Here is a 22,389-nt window from a genome sequence, read left to right on the forward strand (position 1 = left end):
TTGAGTCTAGAAAATGAATGTTATTAAGCCCTGTAAATATAATACGCCTGTGTCTAAAATTGACAACAGGCTTATTATATTTACAGCCCTTAAGATACACTTTTGTGTTTAACAGCTGACCACCATGACATACTTTGTTTTAGTAGATTTCGCATGAGAGCAAAATGTATAAATATGAGCATTACATTATATGAATATGAGAACAGAATGCATGAATGTGTGAGTGACAATATATGAATGTGTGCATTGAGATATGATAATATGAAAAGTGAAAAACAATGAACAAGACTTAACGTATTCATCATAATGAATTATATTTATTTCGTATGGATGTAGGATTTTTGACTTTGTTTAGAGCAGTGATCTTCTACTATATGAACATTGTGGACCCAAAATCACAAAAAGAAAAACGTAAAAACAGATTTTGAAAATGATATTATTTTTCATATAGGTAACACAAACATACACAACGAAACCATTTAAAAGCTGGACATATATACATGGGATGTCACTATGATAATGTGAAAGTTTGATTGAGGTAGTGTAACAGGCCCCGCTATGCAGGGCGCGATGACAGATAGTATTTCCTGTAAAACAGGAGAAATTATGAGCAGAGAATTCCTTTTACTGCTCGTTTGGCGGGTCTTGCCAGAATTTATTAACAATTGGCACAAAACACAATTGTCCTGGCCCGTTACTGCTCTCAATATAAACACATGTTTATATCTTCAAAATATACTATATATATATACATTTGTGTATAACCAAGTGTCATTAACATCATGACTGCAAATAAGAATGTATTGCTTCAAAACAGATATTGGTGCTGTATTCAAACACTGTTAATTGCCTTTTCAGGCAAAGTATTAGCATTGGTCTAATATATGCTAGCATTAGCATCAAGCAACACGCATTTATAATAATTAAATTATGACTGACCATAGGACCCATAGACCATACAAAACACACCTCAAACACTTCTTAGCTATAAACAATTCACTTGCATCACTAGCGACCGCCATTACACACACAGCCACCACGAGGTGGTCTTCTACGCGAGTCTACTACATCTAAATAGCGACCGCCACTACACATACACACACAGCCACCACGAGGTGGTCTTCTACACGGCATTAAACATAATAAACAACATCTAAACACCACTTCAAACTCAAGACATTGTGATTTATAACATTTGTGACAATCTGTACACATTACTGACCTGTAAAACAGGAGAAATTATGAGCAGAGAATTCCTTTTACTGCTCGTTTGGCGAGTCTTGCCAGAATGGCAAGCTAACGTCAGCTCCGTCATCACGTCAGACATTTTACGGTAGACGCGTAAATAATAACAAACCCCTTTATGGCAGTGTTACTCTGCCATCTACTGCCCCCTGCTGTCCATTGTTAAACAGGTAATATAAAATGATATTAAATATAAACATAAAATTGTGATCACACACTGTGTGGGTCACAGTAGCATGGGATTTCATTCTGATAAGGCAAAAGTGTTATTATAAATATAATACAAATATATATACATACACATTATGTAAAAAAATCAGTTGTTTCTGTCTTTATCTGTGCCACGCTTCAAAGCGGTTTCTGTCAACTACGACACAGAGGGCAACATCACAGATTCCTTCTCCTCCATGTCAAAAAACAAGCTTAAAGCTTGACTCACGTTCAGAGTTCTCTTCATCATAGTTGAATCTTCAAAACTCTAAATCTATCTAACTATATCTAAATTCTCAATGTTTGTCTGTCACTTTACTTCAATCGCAGTCTCTCTTCGTCTCCCGCCGCCTGTCTTCGTATATCTTCGTCTCTCTCCATTTCCCGCCGTCTCTCTTCGGTTCCCACCGTCCCTCTTCGTCTATTTTCGTCTCGTTTCGTATCACTCCGTTTACCTGATTACCTCACCCCCCCCCCTGGTAAATACATCTTGTTGAGCAGAATCTACAGTTTCCAGTATTTTCCGTTTCGTAAAATGATAAAATACGGTGAAGATAGTAAAATATGTGCTTCCATTATTCATACTTCTGAAATATATCTGTATTAACTTTATATCATCGTATGTCCGTGTTTATTGTTTTTTTTTGCATGAAACAAAGACTGGCATATAGTTTCAAGCCAGTACTTTCGACAGAAATACACATATACATCCTGTTGAGCAGGATCTACAGTTTCCAGTATTTTCCGTTTCGTAAAATGATCAAATCCGGCGAAGATATTCAAATATGTGCTTCCATTTTTCATACTTTTGAAATGTATTAACTTTATATCATCGTATCTCCGTGTTTACTGGGTCTTTTTGCATGAATCAAAGACTGGGATATCGTTTCAAGCCAGTACTTTCGACAGAAACACACAGCAATGTTGTCCGGACTGTTGTTTTTATGCGGCACCGGCTTGAACAGGTCATGTGATCTGATCACGCCGGCGTGACGGTCGACTCCAAAGGGTTAATATTAAATACATATAAGTATTTTTACAACTTGTATTTAGAAATACTCCGTTGTAATTATTGATGCATACATGTGTTCATCCATTCAATGTGGCATCTGCTATAATGGGGTTAATGTATGATATTACTTAATAATACAATACATTATAATATATGATATGATAATTACATTTTAGTTTTATTCATTTCTTATTTCATAGTTTCTCATTATTATTATTTGTATCGCTCATCTTATTTTTGATTTTATTAATCAGTGTGAATCTGTGCTGTCCTGTTTTTCTCTCTCACCCTGTTGCTGTTTGAACTACTGAATTTCCCCACAGGATTAATAAAGGTCCATCTTATCTTATCTTAATGTATAAGTTGATTTACTTCAATCTACTGTACTGTGTAAAAACACCCCAACAATATTACAAGAAATATACTGCATAAAGCAAACTATATACTTTATTTGATCTAAAATATTGATGTTTCTCCAACACCCAGTTGTCCTTGTGTATTTTGTGAATAAAGCGCCATCTCATGGTTAAATCCTGTAATTGAACAAATGGGGAAATTGGGCAACGCCCTCTAGCAATTTGGCAACACCCCCAGCCACTGGCATCTGCTGGGCTTTTGACTGGGACACACCCATGTGAGTCCTATCTGGGGTGCTACATCTGTAAGGGTATACTTAGTGTGGTTACTCCATGTTCACTAGCTATAACATTAACGTTACATCACTCTTTTTCACTTCTTACTTGCAGATATCACCATTAGATTCACAAACCTGAAACATCATCCATTTCTTCACTGCTGGTGATGACATTGTTGTCAGCTGCTGATACTGCTGCTGCTGCTGCTGCTGCAGCTTGTGGCGCCTGCTTTGATGAAAATAACTTTCTAATATCCATAACTTTATAGGCTATTAGCTTAAAACGTGTCAGGCACTAGGAAGGATCACTTGTTCTTCAGGGCATGGAAGGCTACGCAGTATGCAGGCTAATGTCCCGCAGCGGCTGCCTCTCTGGTGGACTCCGGTACTGCACATTACTCCCGAGACGTTCAAAAAATGTTTTAAGTGAAACATCCGGGGCTTTTCAGAAAACATCCGGTGCTTGAGCCCAAATAGCCACCCCCTAGCACCGCCACAGGTGCTTACTGTGGAGTTCCTTGACGTCGCATACGGAAAAGACCATAGGTGATGTTAGAAATTAAAATCAATGCTTTTAATGGCATAGAGTACCCTAAACATACCGTCAGTTTAAATGCTGTTTTATACGGAAAAACCAGAAGTTCTTTTTAAAACTAAATAAACAACCCAGTATGAACACTTGTATAGCCCTTATTAAAAACATTCGTTCCTCAAGTTGTAAAAATGTGCTAATAACGTTATTCTGAGAGTTATTTCCCTCTGCATTATGAACGCGCATCTAACCCACGGGACCGCACCGCCTGGCACGTTCATGTTACGTGTTCAGCAATACATGCGTTTATCTTTACCCATGGATGCACAATAACAACGGACCCATATCGCCTTACTGCCAGCCCACGGAGCTGTAATAATGGATATATTGCACATGTTTGCTGTAATTCATCATTTGTAAAATATTATACTACATGGGCTGTATGATGTAAATCTTGTACCGTAAATGTTGTATTAAATAAAGTTAATATTACCGACGTTAGATCAACGTCCCTGTAGCTTATTATTGCACTAAGAAGCTTATTGCACTGTATATATATATATATATATATATATATATACAGTGCAATAATTATTTCATGCTAAATGAAGCTCTGTTGAATATCACTAGATCCTGTTACAGCGTAATATAAGTACATAACGATTGATGTTTACATTAGCATAATTACTAGCTAGCCGCTAGCTGCTAACTGCTGCCTCGTTAATATCAAATCCATCATAATAACAACGATTACCATGCTGTCATGAACGCACGGTGCTGTTACGTGTACGCAAATTAACGTGCTTGATGTGAACGAGCATTTTGGTTAAAGTTGCGCATGCTCTATGAATGCACATACGGGTACTTCTCAGGCATGCCGGGTAATCTGTGACGTTTCACTTTCTCAAAAGTTGGACCATTTTATCATCATGCGCTAATGAGCAACTATCATAGGAATGAATGAGGCCCCGCCTCCCACGCTGTATCCAGTTCTTATTATACATCCATGGACGGATCGTGTAGCGACAGTGGGTAGCATGTGACAACATCCGGAACGACCGGAAACCAAACTACCGTGAAGTATTTCCTGTATTTTTTGGAGTATTGATTACAGCGTTTAGAATGTGTTAAATGAAAAGTCATGAAAGAGTTAAGGAGGAGAAAAGGCGTGTTTAGTTATATATTTAATGTACAATATCTGAATCCTCTGTTATGCGCAACAACGAACATTGGAGACGTGGAGGGCCGGCTCCCAGCAGCGCCAACCGGCACACGGGGAGGAGCCAGCAGAGGATATTTAACAGCTGAAAAAGTGGTTGTCGTGGGGCTTCCCTTTTCTCACGAGAGCCAGAACACAGCTGTTTTTCTGACTGAACAATCTCCTGCTTGTAACATTACCGCACCTATTTTCTAATTAAAGTACCATTTGAACCTTCTCAGAGACTCCATTTAGTCTCCTTTTTAAAGCCTCTCTCCTAGACGTGAGAATAATGAACACAGCATAACAGTCACCACCTTTATTGGTTGGCAGCTAACAGGATAACAACAAAAAAATAGCTAGCATCCTGCGTGAGGTCTTCATATTTAGAGGACAAAGACTTTTGTATGCTGCAAAGGTTTTTAAACCCCTGAGGTAAATATATGATGTGATATTGTTATGGGTAACTAACATTAGAATGTGGTTATCGCTGCTTCTTCCTGAATTCCAGAACCAAGAAACTCATCAACAGTGCCATCATGAACAATGACTTTCTGAAGAAGCTGGAGCCGCAGCACATGAGGGAGATGGTGGACTGCATGTACGAGAAGGTTTACACCGAGGGACAGCTGGTCATCCAGGAGGGGGAACCTGGAAACTACCTCTATGTCCTGGCAGGTAAGCTCTGCAGAGCATGTATCTGATGCAACTAACACTGTCCCATTTCATGCTAAAGAGATTTTGCTGGACAGTTGATAGGGATGGTAGGGATGATAGAAAGGTAGGGATGATAGAAAGGTAGGGATGATAGAAAGGTAGGGATGATAGAAAGATAGGGATGATAGAAAGGTAGGGATGACAGGAATAATGAAAGGCCGGCCATCCTAACATCTGTATCCAACAGATATGTAGATGAGTGGAACTGTAAAGTGTGTTTGCTCTGTGCAGATGGCCTACTGGAGGTCTTCCAGAATGGGAAGCTGCTGGGGGAGATGCGTCCTGGAACTGCATTTGGAGAGCTGGCCATACTGTACAACTGTAAGAGAACAGCCACGGTCAAAGGTGAGGGGAGCAGCCATTCTTTAAATAAGTCCTGGTCCTTTATGTGTGTCTCCTCTGGGATCACACTCCCTGGTGCTTCAGTGTGTACGCTATGGCGTGTGTGTTGACAACCATATCCATATCCATATCATTTAAGAAACCTCCATCTCACAGGGAGTTATTAAATATACTTCAAACCTGCTCATCCATGTGTCACCAACTCCACAGATATGATAATATTATCATTCTTATACGCTTTAACTGTACACCCAATATGTTTGAATTAACATTTGATGGAAAGACACAATTATTTTTCACAATGCAACACGAACATTTTAGGTAAACATGGGGCCTGCAGTGTGTTAAATGATAATCCTTTCACTCATCAGCTTGAATTTGAATACATTTAAATTATGCCTTAATAACATCTATTGAATAATGAATTGCTTTAATTATGATTTGAAATGATGACTTGATAGTTGAATTGTCTTTATCTTAGCTTAGCTTTTCATTTGTTCTTGTTAAATATCACAATATAAATATTACTTTGGCACCTGGAGAAATTATAACACGTGAACAAATAAATGTTGCTATAAAATGTTTGGTGTTATATTTGTGCAATCAAATGCAGCCGATCAAAGATACCTGAAGGTTAGCTGTCTGAAATCTATTTAAGGATTAATCCTCATTTTGTTTTTAATAGTTGCACACATAATCTTAAAGAAGTAGTTAAACAAAGTTTAGTTGGAATGTTCTGCCTGTGACATGATAAATGAGAATGAGAATGCATGAGAAAACAGCTAGCTCTTTTCAGAAAACATATCTACAAAATGTTCCAGAACATGAAACAATGCCAGTGTTCTTGTCTGGCTCAGAAATACAGAAAACAATCCCCCAACATGAACATAATAGTCATTCCAGTAAATCTGAAGCATGTTGTTGGACTGAATACAGCATAAAAATACAAAATAAATAAATAGTAATCAAATATATAATCAACTGATTTGGTAAGCAGATCAAATTAATGGTTGATTCTCCTCCAGCTGTGTCCCAGTCTCACATTTGGGCTCTGGACCGGCAGACTTTCCAGACCATCATGATGCAGAGCACACAGGCGCGCCATGACGAGTACTTCAGCTTCCTGTGCAGGTAACCTAGCTCTGTGCCCCCCCCCCACATTTGTTAATATTTTAAAGCAAAAGCAGCAAATCTTCAAATATTAGAAGAATGTGCTGCCAATAAATGTTGTGTTAACCCACTTTAAGTTATTTAGGTAAATTAAATATAATGCACGATAGTTTTATCCATACCAAATCATCTTATTTTAAAATGCTTACCTGAGTATTGTTTGTCAAAATCTGAATGTATAAAGTAATTAGTAAATACATCTCTAAAATTAATGAAGTGGAGTGAAAAGTAAAACATTTGCTTCAAAAATGTAGAGGAGTAGAAGTATAAAGTAGCATATACTGAGATACTCAGGTAAAGTGCAAGTACCTTAAATGTGTACTGAAGTACTTGAGTAAATGTACTTAGTTACTTTCCACCACTGTACACCTGTACAGGTTTAAGACTGACTTTTGCTCAGACACTCTAGGTGAAACAAATACCAGCAGTGCTGTAGTGGCTGGTAAAATTAAAATGTCTTAATTTCATAATGAAGACATTGAGTCTAAATAGAGAACCGCAGTGACGCGTCGTACAACCCGGAAGTAAACTTCTTCCGGTTCCTTCGTGAAAAACCAATGCAAATTCTCCATAGGATTTTGAAAAATAGCTCGAAATAAGGTCTGTGGTTGACACACATTCAAGAGAGGGATCACGTTTTCTTCAGCCGGATAATCTCCACATGTCTACCCTACTTTTATAATTTTTGAATCATAAATCTAGTCGGCAAAAGCTAAATGCTAACGTTATGCTATAAACGAACTACAAGCCAGTACAGCAGCAGGGTCGCACGACTTCAACGTCACGCCAACTTAAGATCGTTTCAACTGACTCGCACTGAAACTGCACTTTGAACACTTTAAATATATTAACATTTTAAACTGTATACCCCGTTTATCTAGGCCCTTTTGGTTTTGTTTAATGTATACCCCGGTTATCTAGGCCCTTTTTGTTTTGTTTTATGTATACATGTCACACTGTGGGAAACGATATTTAGATATTTCTGGATGTATGACATGTAGAATTTATTACAATAAAGCTGACTTTGACTTTCGTGCGCTTGCATATTTTAACAAAGCTTTTCATTTTAGCCACACTGAATTTAACTAGAAGTCATGGCTGTGTCAATGACCAGTCTGATATCGTTTTACAAAGATGACAAGAAGAATGTAGATAGAGGAGAGAACCACTACATGTCAGGACACGTAAAACAGTGCAGCCTAGATGAAGGTGTGCTTACCGGTGTTGTCAGCGCTAGCATGAGGGACAAGGTTTATAGAGTGTCGGTGAGTAGTGATAGCAAGAGTACCGTTAACCTAGAGTTAATTTATTCACATTAATTCCCATCAACAAATCCATTTTATGTGTCACATGAAATCTTTATTAGGCAAGGCAAGTTTATTTATATAGCACTTTTCAACACAAGGCAATTCAAAGTGCTTTACAAAAAATGAAAGACATTAAGAAAATGGCATTTAAAATTAGTCATTAAAAAGAAAAGCTAATAAAATAAGCATTAAAAGGAAAAATACATGGATACAAGTTACAGTGCAGTCTAAGATATGAATAGTTCAATTAAAAGCAGCGACAAAAAGAAAAGTCTTCAGCCTGGATTTAAAAGTAGTCAGAGTTGCAGCGGACCTGCAGGTTTCTGGGAGTTTGTTCCAGATATTTGGAGCATAATAACTGAACGCTGCTTTACCATGTTTAGTTCTGACTCTGGGGACAGAAAGCTGACCAGTCCCTGAAGACCTGAGAGATCTGGATGGTTCATAATTTAGCAGGAGGTCAGTAATGTATTTTGGACCTAAACCATTCAGTGCTTTATAAACCAGCAGCAATATTTTGAAATCTATTCTTTGACACACAGGAAGCCAGTGTAAAGACTTCAGAACTGGAGTGATGTGATCCACTTTCTTAGTGTCAGTGAGGACTCAAGCAGCGGCGTTCTGAATCAGCTGCAGCTTTCTAATAGATTTTTTAGTGAGACCTGTGAAGACACCATTGCAGTAGTCCAGTCTACTGAAGATAATGAAGGTAATGGTATACAGAACAGAACGTATAAAAGTTAAAACTTTTATACGTTCTGCCTTCGCTCCAAAAACCATTACCTCAGTTTTATCTTTGTTTAATTGGAGAAAGTTCTGACACATCCAGTCATTGATTTGTTCAATGCACGTACTCAGTGTTTGAATTGGAGCATCCCCTGCGAAACGTAACCATGGTTGACCATGGTCACCATGGTATTCCATTGCCAACCATGGTAATACCATGGTTGACCACAAAATACCATGATGGTCACAGTACCATGGGGAAGAAACCATGGTCAACCATGGTCAGCCATGGTCAGCCTGCCATGGTCACAATATCATCTCCAGAAACCATGGTCAGCCATTTGAATATTTGAACCATGGTCTCAAGAAACCATGGTCTACAGAAACCATGGTCGACAATCATTCTAATGAGGCTCATGCAGGCACCGTCACCTGATGGATGTATATAAAATAGTCTTTACATTTTCACCAACTGTTTAATGAGCATTTAATGAGTGTGTGTGCAACTATAGAGTGACAGTGTACTGTAGATGAAATTAAGTGCAATTAACATGATCTATACAAATATTTTAAAATGAAATGCTTGAAACTATTGAAAAGCTTCTATTAATTTATATTATTTCCAGTCTGGTGGACCATGGTTTATGTCCATGGTACTGGTGGACCATGGTTTATTTCCATGGTCGACCATGGTAGACCATGGTTTATGTCCATGGTAGACCATGGTTTATATCAGTGCTCTACCATGGTTGACTGTGGTGCCATATCCCAACCATGGTCTACCATGGTCTACAATGGTTCATTTCGCAGGGGATTGTCTCCTGGTGAAATGGTTACGTAGATGTGTGTGTCATCTGCATAGCTATGGTAACTTATTTTGTTGTTATAATGTTACATTATCTGAGCCAGTGGTAGCATGTAGACGTTAAAGAGAAGAGGCCCCAAGATTACAAATATTACACACCAGAAAACACAGAAATATCCATGAAATAAACATACAGTAGGCTATAAACAATTCAAGGGATAATTGGGAAGGCATTACAAATGTAAATATATTTTAAATAATAAAACAATCCCACCACCACAGGTATCTTCAGGAGAAGAGGGAATTCTCTCCACAAAATGTGAATGCCCATGTGGAGAATGGAAATGCAGTTATGCGGCTGCATTAGCCATCTTTGCCATCCACAATTTCAGCTGCACTGACACCCCCTGTCAGTGGAAGAAGCCAAAGGCAGCTAAACGTACGCATTCAGTGGAGGAGCTATTTCCTCCAACCAATAAGTCATTAAACCCGCTGACAAGAGAGCCCACCTCCGAAGATCGTGGCTGAGGGACAGACTCGGGGGCAGGTTCTCAGGAATGTATTGGCTTCTCTCCCCCGAGCCAGAAGAGGAACACTACAGCTTGGAAACACTTACTGTTCCAGAAATTCTCAAATCTGTTGGGCATCAGGGACCTGAGGCAATTGTGGCAAGCATGGCATTGTCTGAGGAGCAACAGAGGGCAATTCAGGTGGCTACCACTGGTCAGCGAACCAACCCAAACTGGCATTTGTTCAGGAAAGGAAGGTTGACTGCCAGCGACTTTGGAGCTGTCCTGAGGTCAAAGCGTGTGACTGCTTCCCTTATTGCCAGGGTGCTAGGGCAACAACAGGCCCTTGATGGTGTGTTGCCTGTACAGTGGGGGACTTTGAATGAATGTGAGGGTGTCAGGGCATTCACCACTGCAACCCAGATGCAGGTCCATGAGTCAGGTTTGTGGCTCTCCCAATCAGGATTGTTGGGGGCATCTCCAGATGGTCTGGTAGGGTCTTCCGCTGTGCTGGAGGTAAAGTGTCCCTACGGAGCCAGGGAAATGACAATTAGTGAAGCATTGCAAATCAAGGGCTTATGTGTCAGTAAGGAAGGAGAAACATTCAGCCTGCGTGAGGAACATCCTTACTGGCACCAAGTGCAAGGTCAGCTTCACCTCACTGCAAGAAAGTAGAAGAAATTAAAAAATTGTGAATCGTTTTTAATTTACATTTACTCGCCTTTGCAATGTTGTGGTTGTTAGAGTGTTAGGCTTCCTGTCAGCTCGTCTGTTGGGAAGATATAACATATTAGTTTCATGGAAGTCACACCGTCACATATAAGAGCATTAAGACATACAGTACATAGGCTAAAACAAAACATCTAAAGATATAACCTTGCACTTTGTCTCGTGAACATTTTCACTATTTTGACATTTTTATAGATGAAAATTGAACTAAAGAAATAAAGGGTAGATTAATCCATATTGAAAATAGGTGTCAGCTGTTACACTAATTATAATAGTTATATTTCTTAATGAATTAAAATAAGATATTACTGTATTGATCCCAATTTGGGAAATGTTTGTGTATATACAAAAGTATGCGAGGGATGGAATATTAAATTGAATATAAATGTACATGTGATTTTACTTCAAAGAGAAGCTATGGAGCAGAGAGTTCTCTGCCAGCCAGAGGTGATTTGTTATTAGTTCAATATGTCAAACTGATTTCCCTGACTACAATCTTTAGTTGGTGAAACGTTATGCTGCTTGTACTAATTAGACTTATCATATAAGCCACACAGGTTTTAATAGGATGTATTCATTATCTTTACTTATGTCTTTTCAGCAGCTCCATCTCTAAAACGGCGATACAGTCACTACCCATCATTTACATTTCACCGTGACATGGACACAAATGTAACGTCAGCTTACCTCATGGCACGAATCCAGACTCTCCTTTGGAAAACATTGGCCGGGAAACGATAGAACGAACACGTTTCATGCGAAGACCTGTGGCTGCAACCCGGAGCAAAGCAACAAACCATTGCATAGCTAACTGGTAGCGCTAGCTTTAGCTAACGTTAGCTAACGAAACAAACTGCCGAGTAAAATTGGAAAACACTGGTAATTAATTATTCTATAATTTATAAAACTACGATGTTAAAAACGACAATTTCAAAAATACAGATTCTAATGGTCAGATATAGATATACAGATACTAAAGATACTACAGATACTAGAGATAGGCAGGTACTTGCTTTCAAGCAGAACACAGGGGAAACAAACTTAGCGGGAGTGTTTACGTGTTAGGCGTAATGATGTACAACGGCCTCGACAATTTCTGTAGTCCTATTCAGCCACTCAGTAACAACCATCGTTTTTCAGACACGTAAACTCTTCAAAAATCACCAGTGGGGTCACTGCTGATGTATTTAATGTCGTAGAACAAAACGTGATTTATCTCTTAAATTTGTGTCAACCACAGACCTTATTTCGAGCTATTTTCCAAAACCCTATGGATAAAATGCATTGCTTTTTGACGAAGGAATCGGAAGTGCTAAAAATGCTAATTTACTTCCGGGTTTTACAATGCGTCACTGCGGTTCTCTATGCTATCATTATTAAATCATCAAAATCCTGCATGATATACCAAATACAATGCCTTAAAGACCATTTTTAGTGGCAGAAAATTAAGTGCATTGTAACATTTCCTACAATTCTATTATTTTGCAGTTTACTGTATATGATAAATGCCAACATCCGTTAAAAAAAAGTGTGTATTTGTGTCTCTGTCAGTGTGTCCCTTCTCCGAGGACTGCCTGAGGAGAAGCTGGCCAAGGTTGTGGATTGTCTTGAAGTGGTGAGTATTTCACACTGACGTTTTTTAGCATATTTCTACATTTTATCAAGTTCCATACAGTGTCTGTTTCTGATTTAAAGAGAATGACTGACCTTCTGTCTTTTCAGGACTATTTTGAAAAAGGGGAGTATATCATTCGAGAGGGTGAAGAAGGAAACACTTTCTTTATTATTGCAAAAGGAGAGGTGAGATATCTGCACAAGACTGTCAAACGGTCCTAAAGCCTCAGTATTTGATTTATTCAAGATCATTTGCACGATTCATTTGCCTTGAAGCAAATACATAAAATGTTATCATGATAATATATATATCATTTTATTTATCCGGAGCTGATTTTTCTGCAGTAGTTGCAATACGCAGAGGGCAATTCAAATGAAGAAATATCTGGAAATCAATACAGTATTACCCTTAAGAATCATAGCTGCTCATAACTCACCTTGATGCTATATGACTTGAGGTATTTAGCTTTGCATGTATAATATGATTCTCAAGTATAGGAAATCATATATCTTTAATGCCAAATATCCAGTTATGAATGATTATGTATGATTTAAGCTGAATATTAGGTCCCATATACTGTATATTGCCTCTACAGCTTGTATACTGACTGACTCCCATTAGAAAATAATGATTGTCTCAGTTCAGTTCTCTCTGTAGGTGATAGTCACTCAGAGCACAGAGGGGCTGGCTGAACCACAGCAAATCAAGACGTTGGGAGTTGGAGATTACTTTGGAGAAAAAGCTCTGATCAGGTACAGACAGGACTGAGGACACAGAACTGCATAACTGATATATTACAGACCCTCAAAGCTCACATCACATGGTATTCAGTGAGCACCAACTCTCTGAAGCTCATGCTCCGTGTTCTTCTGGCAGCCATCAATGCTCACTTGTTAACACATTGCCAGTTGACAAGTGAAACCCATGAAGATAATAATACTACTTTTGAGTATCCTACCTGTCCACTGTAGTGAGCGGTTTGCAGCGGTGGAAAGTAGCAAAGTATTTTAAGTCAAGTATTTTACTTAAGTACTTTTTTTACTCGACTACATTTATTACAACACTCCAAGTTACTTTGTACATATTTAAACACATGATCTGCTGATATGGTATAACTTCAACACTAAAATGCTCTTATATGGATAAAACAGGATAACATAATAACCATAATATATAATAATTTCAAGAGATCCGTTGTCGTACACTTTTTATATTATTCTGAAATGGGTCATTGTGTAGAATGAGTACTAATTCAAGTAATATTTTGAAATCAGGACTTTTACTTGTAATGGAACATTTTAAGGCCATCATATTTGTACTTTTACTTAAGTTAATTATCTAAATACTTCTTCCAACACTGCGTGTTATAATATTACCAATTAACCCATGAAGATAAGAAGGCTGCTTTAAGTAGCTCCACTGTAGAGAGCAGTTTGGGCCAGTTCCTTGTGTCTGGGTTGACTATGGGTAAACAATCAGAGGAGACACGGGACAAATCCTTCTGCTCATCTGAGCAGAGATCTAAGGCATGTCAGAGGGGTGCTCCACAGAATGTGTTCATGTGTGTTGTGTTGCATTTGTTTACAGTGAGGATGTTCGCTCAGCCAACATTATCTGCAATGAGAACGACACACACTGCCTGGTGGTGGACAGAGAGTGAGTACATACAAGATGTTTACCTGATATGTTATTGTGTACAGCTGGAACCAAAGCTTATATTAAAGGCCATTTTAATGTACGGTAGATGAGAATGTAAAGAGCAGTAATATATCCTCATCTGTGTTTTGTTACTGCTGTTTACTCTTTCATTGCTGCAACCAGTTATTACTGAAGATGGATTGAGGAGTATGGAAGATTATAATGTCAGAAACTACATATTATTTTTGAACCAACCCTGGGTAAACTGTCAGCGAGATCCTTATGTTCTATGAAAATCCTTGACATTACATTTGGCAATAAGAGGTCCATGACATCAAACGCTGCAGTCAAACCCCAGAGCACAGCCCTTAGTGGATGACATATTGGTGTCATCCACATTAACTAACAGATGTAATTATACAGTGCTACTCCAACAGTTCAAGGAAAAAAACCGAATGCATAACACCACAAGGGCAGGTGCAAATGCTCAGTCTTACTTGTACTGTTGGAAGAGCCTGTGACCTAAGATTTTCATCGTCATAACTACACTGTAGCTATGTACGTATGACTAATAAAAGCCTTGAACTTTGAACATAAAGCATTGTCCAGGGAAAACAGGCAATGGTTAAAAATACAGGCACTGGCAGAATATGGTACACGACAAAGGAAAGCTCAGGCTCATAGCTCAAAGACAATCTGGCAGCAAGTAAATGCTCTGGTATAGATAGGAAGGAGCTGATCAGGGAATGGGGAGCAGGTGAGTGGATCTACTGACAGAAGCAACCCGGTATCACGGCAAGACGTGAACATGTGACGATTTACCATGCTGGGAGACGTGAAGATGTCACGATTTCGTCCCTTCAAACGTGACAGTTACACAGTGTTGTTAACATGGCCCAACTAGTGGAGATATACCCGGAAATGCCAAGCAAATGCTACCCCGACGGTCGGTTGTTATTGTCAATATTAATATAATAATGATTTCTTTTTACTAGTCACACTCGATTTCGCCGATTTTCTTGTTGCCCCAGCTGGTCGACACCTCTTTTAGCAGAAACAAAGGCTACATTAACGTATTCAATCGATGTTAATCCATGTGTGTGGATGTGGAATTAACGGACGTGACATTGTGCGATTGCCTTGCCAGGCAACAACTTGGGTTCATGTTAATTTACAAACTCTTCAACTACAACCGTAGTTATATTTAAAAACATTTTAGAAGGCCTCACGAAATACTTTAAAGTAAATTAAAATGTAAATGTGAAGGAATGTGTATAACAAAATACATCCGTCTTAAACGAAACCGGAAACAGACGTAGGCAAGATCCTCAGCTTGGTGATTCGATGGTTGGGAAATGGTGTTTATGCGATGTGAAATCTGATGACTTTCTTTGTGTGCTTGCTTTTCTCTTTGAAAGTCATGACATAACGGCATTGTAATAATAATAATAATTCCTTACATTTATTATAGCGCTTTTCCAGATGCTCAAAGCGCTTTACAAATACCATACATGCAATGGTCATGTACTGTGGAAAATACCCACAGGAGCAAGTTCAGGTGAAGTGTCTTGCCCAAGGACACAACGGCTTTACACGGTTTGGCTGCATTAAATATTACATATATGCCGTAGTTCTCTATTTATAGAGCCCTGATGAGAAGACTTCTAGACAAACATGAGGAACTGCCGCCAAAACTGAAAACGTGACTAGTCTAGTGGGTAGAAGGGGGTATCATGCACCCCCCTGAAATATACTTTTAATCAGCTTTTCTAGATTGTAAAAATTATTAGCTATGTTAAAAAGTTGAAAAATTGTCCCACGTATATTTGTTTCCCAAATTAGTGTTTATTTACCCTAAAAATCGAGTTTCACTCTTTTTACACCTTTCACTATATCTCAGCCATTATTGCAGATAACTGAACAAATAAGGTATCCAGATCCATGTTTTGAGGATCAAGGAACACAATAAAACTATTCTTAAAGTGATCACATGTGTCTGTGGCATGCTATTATGCTAATTAGTGCCGCCATTACAAGCAAATAGCATTTTAGTCTTGTACCAAGAACGATGTATTTTGCACCGACACAGAAATATTCTTATAATCAGTGTTTCCTAAGTGGAAAAAGTATGTAGAAAATGATGAGCTATGTTAAAATGTTGTCTGGATGTCCCACATTTATTTTTTATGCAAATTAGTGTCACCATTACCAACAATTGAATTTTCACACTTTTCACTCTATCTCAGCGAATATTGCAGATACACGAACAACAATAATGTGTCTAGACCCATGTTTTGATGGTCAAAGATCACAATAATACCATTCCCAAAGTGATCACATGTATCTGTGGCATACAGCTCTGGCAGTAGTGAACAAATGTTCCCGCCAAAAACAAACAAGTAGCTAACTTGGCTACACACACACATTCAACCTTCAAACAAACAAGGTAAGTAGCTAACTCAACTAGACTCATGTCTAGTTGCATGTGGGCTTTCTTTCATTTTGACACACAGAACATTGGGGGCTATCCACCCTTATCCACTATGTAAAGTAGTTCACACAGCTTCTTCCCTCTTCTCTCTGTAAGGAGCAGCAGGTTCAGCTTTAAGAACAAAGTAACAAAAAACTAAAATGGCATTCATTTTTTTAAATATATCGTATACTGATAGATTTATTTATTGTATCATTGCTTTGATAAAAAAATATTATTCATATACCCCTTTTAGTTGTGAAGATAATCATTCATTCTGGGCATGTCATTTTCGAGCCTGAGGCCTGAAAAATAGGCCCAGGGCTTAACAGGTTAAACTGTGGAACATGATGGCTGCTCTCAGAACATCTGTTATAATTTTCAAAAGTTGTGATTGTATAACAGGGTATCTTTAGGCGCTTTCACACCGGAGTACGTTTCCCACAATAGTTCCGATATAGTTCCGAAAAGTTGCGTTCACACCAAAAAAAACCCGAACTAAAATTAGTTAGTTTAGATCAAAGATGGTCATCGTAAAACTGAGAGACCTGAATACTTCCCATCTTATAAGAACAAAGAAAATGCATGGGAGCAAATAGAATCACAGGCTGAGAATATGGGTCTAGTTTGACTTCAAAGTGAAGGGCAAAGACCTCTTTACTTGTGAGGCTAAACACCATCAGTCGTGCTTTAAATCTTTCCGCACAGCATTAGCCAACTACGAGCGCAGCAGTATTCTTAAAACAGGAGCTAAGGATACCAACCAAGCTTTCATGTCAGCCTCCCATGAAAAGGCATTTGTTTCAGTACTGGAACACATTGGAAATCATGTAGTCCAGCAAATTGAAGTCCTACAGCTATCTTCCTTGCTCTTGCTGTATGTGGAAGAGCTGAAATTGAATGGGTACGAGAACACAAATTATCGCTCAGAGAAACTCCTGAAACGGCTACAGAAAGATCCAATCTAGGAGCATATCCAGTTTACGAGAGTTGACCACGACAATGCTGATGCCATTTCTTTCTGGCTGGTGTACAACTTGAAAATCACGGTATTGAATGCCGTTGCATGAGCTTACATTCTCGGAACCACAGACAAGTACAAAAACGTTGCTCTCCTACCTACTCCGCCAGAATATTATGCAGGCTTTCAGAGAGTCCAAAGACCTATGTGGCTGCCAACAGCTGACGACATGGAGCTCACTCCTGAAACCCCCCTACCCACAGACCTCGTCCAGTTTCTCAGCATGGTTATGGCTGGCAAGGAAGACATGGAGACGAATGAAAAGATGAAGCGCCTGGTATTCTCCATTGGGCAAGAACTGTGCCGTGTAGTGTCAGAGGGAGAATGGAAGTTACCAAAACACATTCTACTCTGTGTGACTGTCAGGCACTTGTTCAGAAGCAAGCAGCTCACCACAATATTACACAGGCTTGGCCACTCTGAGAGCTACGGATTTGGTTTGGAGTTGGAAACTGCCCTGGCAAAGGTCCTGGACAAAGTCTCATCCTATCGGACACCCGCAATTGTGATAGGAGAGGGAAACATGGTATTCCACTGTGAGTGGGACAATTTGAATAAAACCACGCCCAGTGTGCACAGCAGCAACATTGTCAACAGTGCTGGGGGAATCATGGTCCAGGTGGTCAAGCCTGGGTTTGAGAGCAACAAGGTCCGAATGCTACCCGTCATCGCAACAGCGTAGCCTGAAAGTCAACACACCGGAAACACTCCCACCCTTGCACTTCATGATGGCTCATCATTCACACCGCCAGCAGAGAATGACACAGTCTATACAACTGAGATGCAAGTGTACTACATCTGGCTCTTTATCAGGTACATCGGAAGCAATGGACAGCAGCCTGTGCCTGGACTAGGGGGCTTCACCTCTGCAACTGGTACTCCTCCACTCAGAAAATCAACAGTGGACTACTTCACGCCAGAGGTGTGGACTCGAGTCACATGACTTGGACTCGAGTCAGACTCGAGTCACCAATTTGATGACTTGAGACTCGACTTGACAAAATCACAAAAGACTTGCGACTCGACTTGGACTTGAACACCAATGACTCGGGACTTGACTTGGACTTGAGCCTTCTGACTTGAGGTGACTTGATAATTTAATTCAGAGGTCTCCAACACGCCGATCGCGAGCTGCCGCTAGAAGAGCAGACTCCCGTTGGGGAGAGCAGAATCTTCAGCCGCTTCTACTCTTGCTGAGAATCCTTGCAGGCAGGGGCGTGTCTTTATTTAGCTTGGGCCACAATGCGGCCAATCATATGCGAGGACACACTAGGATCATACCATTATGTGAAAGAAGGGTGGGGGGCACAGCAGGTGTAGTGGTACAGGCCAGCTACACAGAGCGACGGGGAAATGGATTTAAATGCAAACGCGTCGGAAAAAGTCAATAAATTAGCGAAAACCGAAAAAAAGAAGCAGCATCTGCTGCTTTTCAATGATATTGGAGAAAGCTGAGTGCAGGATTTATAAAATTAAAATAACCTTTTTTGGTTACCTTTATTTTGGTAACCACTCAGGATTTACTGTCAGAGGTGGGAGAAGTTCAGATCTTGTACTTGAGTAAAAGTACCAGAGTGTAGGAATACTCGGTTACAATAAAAAGTCCTGCATTCAAAATGTTACAAGTAAAAGTACAAAAGTATTAGCATCAAAATATAGTTAAAGTACCACCTGCAGAGGGATCTAGATGCAGGTGTTCTTTTCCCCATAGAGCCCGCTCGCTGCACATTATCCCTTGCATAAAGATAGATTGTGGGTCCCTCATAACATGTTGTACACAGTGGAAATAAATATTCTGGTTACCTCAACATCAGGGATCTTATACATTAAACTCCTTCTGAATAAAACCGTCACGGTAGCCTTACCTTACTGATCCCTCTTAAATTAGAAAAAAACACGTTACTTTACCAGCAGAGAGAAAATTGATTATTAAATTATTAATGTGACTAATAAAGAGCAGTTTGATTATTAAGTATTATTCTGTTGATCGATGTCATTACATTTGGTGAAAAACACATAATGACTTGCTTAAGACTCGTTTTGTGAAAGTTTAGGACTTGACTTGAACTTGCCCAACCTGATTTGAGACTTGACTCGGACTTGAGCGCAAAGACTTGAGACTTGACTCAGACTTGAGTGCAAAGACTTGAGACTTGACTCGGACTTGCAAAACAATGACTTGGTCCCACCTCTGCTTCACGCCCATCCATCAACCAATCACTGACAATACAGTTGTTCGTGAGCTACTGAAGCATTCTGAGCTAGCCACTGATCAGGTGGATCAGAGGTGGGTCCTGAATACATTTGATCTTGGTGTCTGTATGAAAGCCCTACCCATCATCTGGTGTTGGCCAGATACATTTGTCCGTCATGTGGTTATGATTGGACCCTTTCTTTACATTCTGGCGGACACGACCCCAAAGGATCTGCCGTACCCTAAGGATGCCCTGTTCATTCAGGATGGTATGGCTCTGCTCCATGTCCTCACCAACCTTCCTCCAACCTGTGGGGAGATATGCCTACAAGTGCTTGATCAGATGGTGGCCAAAAAGCATTTTTTGTTCTCGACTGACAGTTACCATCCAGGATCTATCAAAGCACAGGAGAGCTTGAGACGTGGCAGTTCAGAGAAGATAATTTTGGCTGGACCAGCAACCAGGAAGCCATATGACTTCAAGATGTTTCTCACACATGATGACAACAAAAAGCAACTCTGCCAGCTCCTGCTGCGTGTATGGAGTGATCAACAGGCAGCTTCAAGGCTGGAAAGAACAGACATGGCAGTGCTGGTCGTGGAAGGGAGAGCCCATCAACTTCTCTCCTCAAATGGCAAGGTAAATTGAAAGCCCATATTAAAAGTGATTGATGGTTTAATTATACTCTAAGTGATTATCTGTGATTTGTGTCTAGCCTCTGTCATTGTTGATCAAAGTGCAATGTCCCATTGTGTATCAGGTTGAGGTACGGGAGCTCCCCACAATCTACAGCAACCAGGAAGAGACTGATACAAGGGTGGTACTCTACCTTCATCATGCTGCTGCCCTTGGGTACAATAATGCTGTAGTCAGAACACCTGACACAGATATCTTTGTGATTCTTCTTTACCACGCTCATGCCATCAGGCTGACTATATACCTGGATACGGGGTCAGGGAAACATAGACAACTTCTCAACCTCTCTGAGCTCGCAGAATACCTGGGAGAAGACTACTGTGCCACACTTCTTGGATTCCATGTGTTCAGCGGAGAAGACTGCACCGGTGCCTTCAAAGGGAAGGGGAAGGTGGGGCCCTTGAAAACGCTGGAGAAGATCCCGAAGTTTCACAGGGCGTTCAGTCAACTCTGTGACAACTGGAATGTCAAGCCTGAGGTGCTAAAGCAGTTGGAGCAATTCACCTGTCTGATATATGGAGAGAGTCGTGAGTCTTCAGTGGACGTAGTCCGTGCCAAGTTGCTGCGCAAAATGGTCGGGCAGGACGATAAACTCACTGCCAAGTCTAAGGTTGACCTGGCTCGCCTTCCTCCATGCTATGATGCTCTGAAGCCGCACGTCCAACGTGTGAACCATCGTGTCGCCCTGTACAAGCGAGCTGATGAATCAATTTTAGAAAAACCAAACCCCTATGATGAGGAGCAGGGATGGATGAAGACTGATGGAGTGTTGAGACCGGTGTGGTCCTGTGGTCCTGTCCTGCCAACCTCCCTGGTTGATCTCCTGGACAAGACAGAGCGTGAACAGGAAGACGAAGAGGAAGAGGAATTTGACTCTGATGATAGCATTGAAAACGATGATTGAGTATTAATCAGATAGTGGAGAGCCAAACCTTGACTGCTTATCTGGAATGGGAAAGAGTAGTCACATCAATACTTATATTATGATGTTTGACCCTTGCTGTAGGCTAGTACAAAACAAATAAGTATTAGTTAAATACACAACATCTGTCTAGACACCTTATGTGTTCACTTACTGTACTGCAATATTGGCGTCTCTAAATTTGCATAGCATGCCACAGATACATGTGATCACTTTGGGAATAGTTTTATTGTGATCTTTGACCATCAAAACATGGGTCTAGACACATTATTTGTTCATGTATCTGCAATATTGGCTGAGATAGAGTGAAAAGTGGGAAAATTCCGTTTTTGGCAATTGTGACACTAATTTGCATAACAAATACATGTGGGACATCCAGAAAACATTTTAACATAGCTCATCATTTTCTACATACTTTTTACACTTAGGACCATAACGGTGCACAGCTGATATAAAATGACTTGTAGTTTTTAAAGATATTACTGATTTTCTTTGAATATAAGAATGTAAATACTGAGTTGAGAGAATAGTCAGGGGTTTTGGGTGATGGGAGACACATCTATGGATTCATAATTTCAATAACTTACTGTTAAATGACGGATATACCTTTCTGTCTGTGATGTTTTACAAATCACTCATACACACACACACACACACACACACACACACACACACACACACACACACACACATCAG

The 22,389-nt window shown here is 39.8% G+C and overlaps 1 protein-coding gene across 1 annotated transcript in view; it reads left to right on the forward strand.

The window, feature by feature from the left end:
• The window catches only part of LOC117459933 (cGMP-dependent protein kinase 2), a 62,914-nt gene that overhangs the window by 18,406 nt on the left and 22,119 nt on the right, over window positions 1–22,389 (forward strand). The window contains exons 3-9 of the mRNA XM_034101102.1: window positions 5,343–5,509; window positions 5,780–5,893; window positions 6,916–7,021; window positions 12,688–12,751; window positions 12,859–12,936; window positions 13,409–13,503; window positions 14,339–14,407. Coding sequence (XP_033956993.1) covers window positions 5,343–5,509; window positions 5,780–5,893; window positions 6,916–7,021; window positions 12,688–12,751; window positions 12,859–12,936; window positions 13,409–13,503; window positions 14,339–14,407 — 693 coding nt within the window. The remainder of the gene's footprint in view (window positions 1–5,342; window positions 5,510–5,779; window positions 5,894–6,915; window positions 7,022–12,687; window positions 12,752–12,858; window positions 12,937–13,408; window positions 13,504–14,338; window positions 14,408–22,389) is intronic.

Source organism: Pseudochaenichthys georgianus, chromosome 15 (assembly GCF_902827115.2).
Source record: "Pseudochaenichthys georgianus chromosome 15, fPseGeo1.2, whole genome shotgun sequence".
In the NCBI taxonomy this organism is placed as follows: Eukaryota; Metazoa; Chordata; class Actinopteri; order Perciformes; family Channichthyidae; genus Pseudochaenichthys; species Pseudochaenichthys georgianus.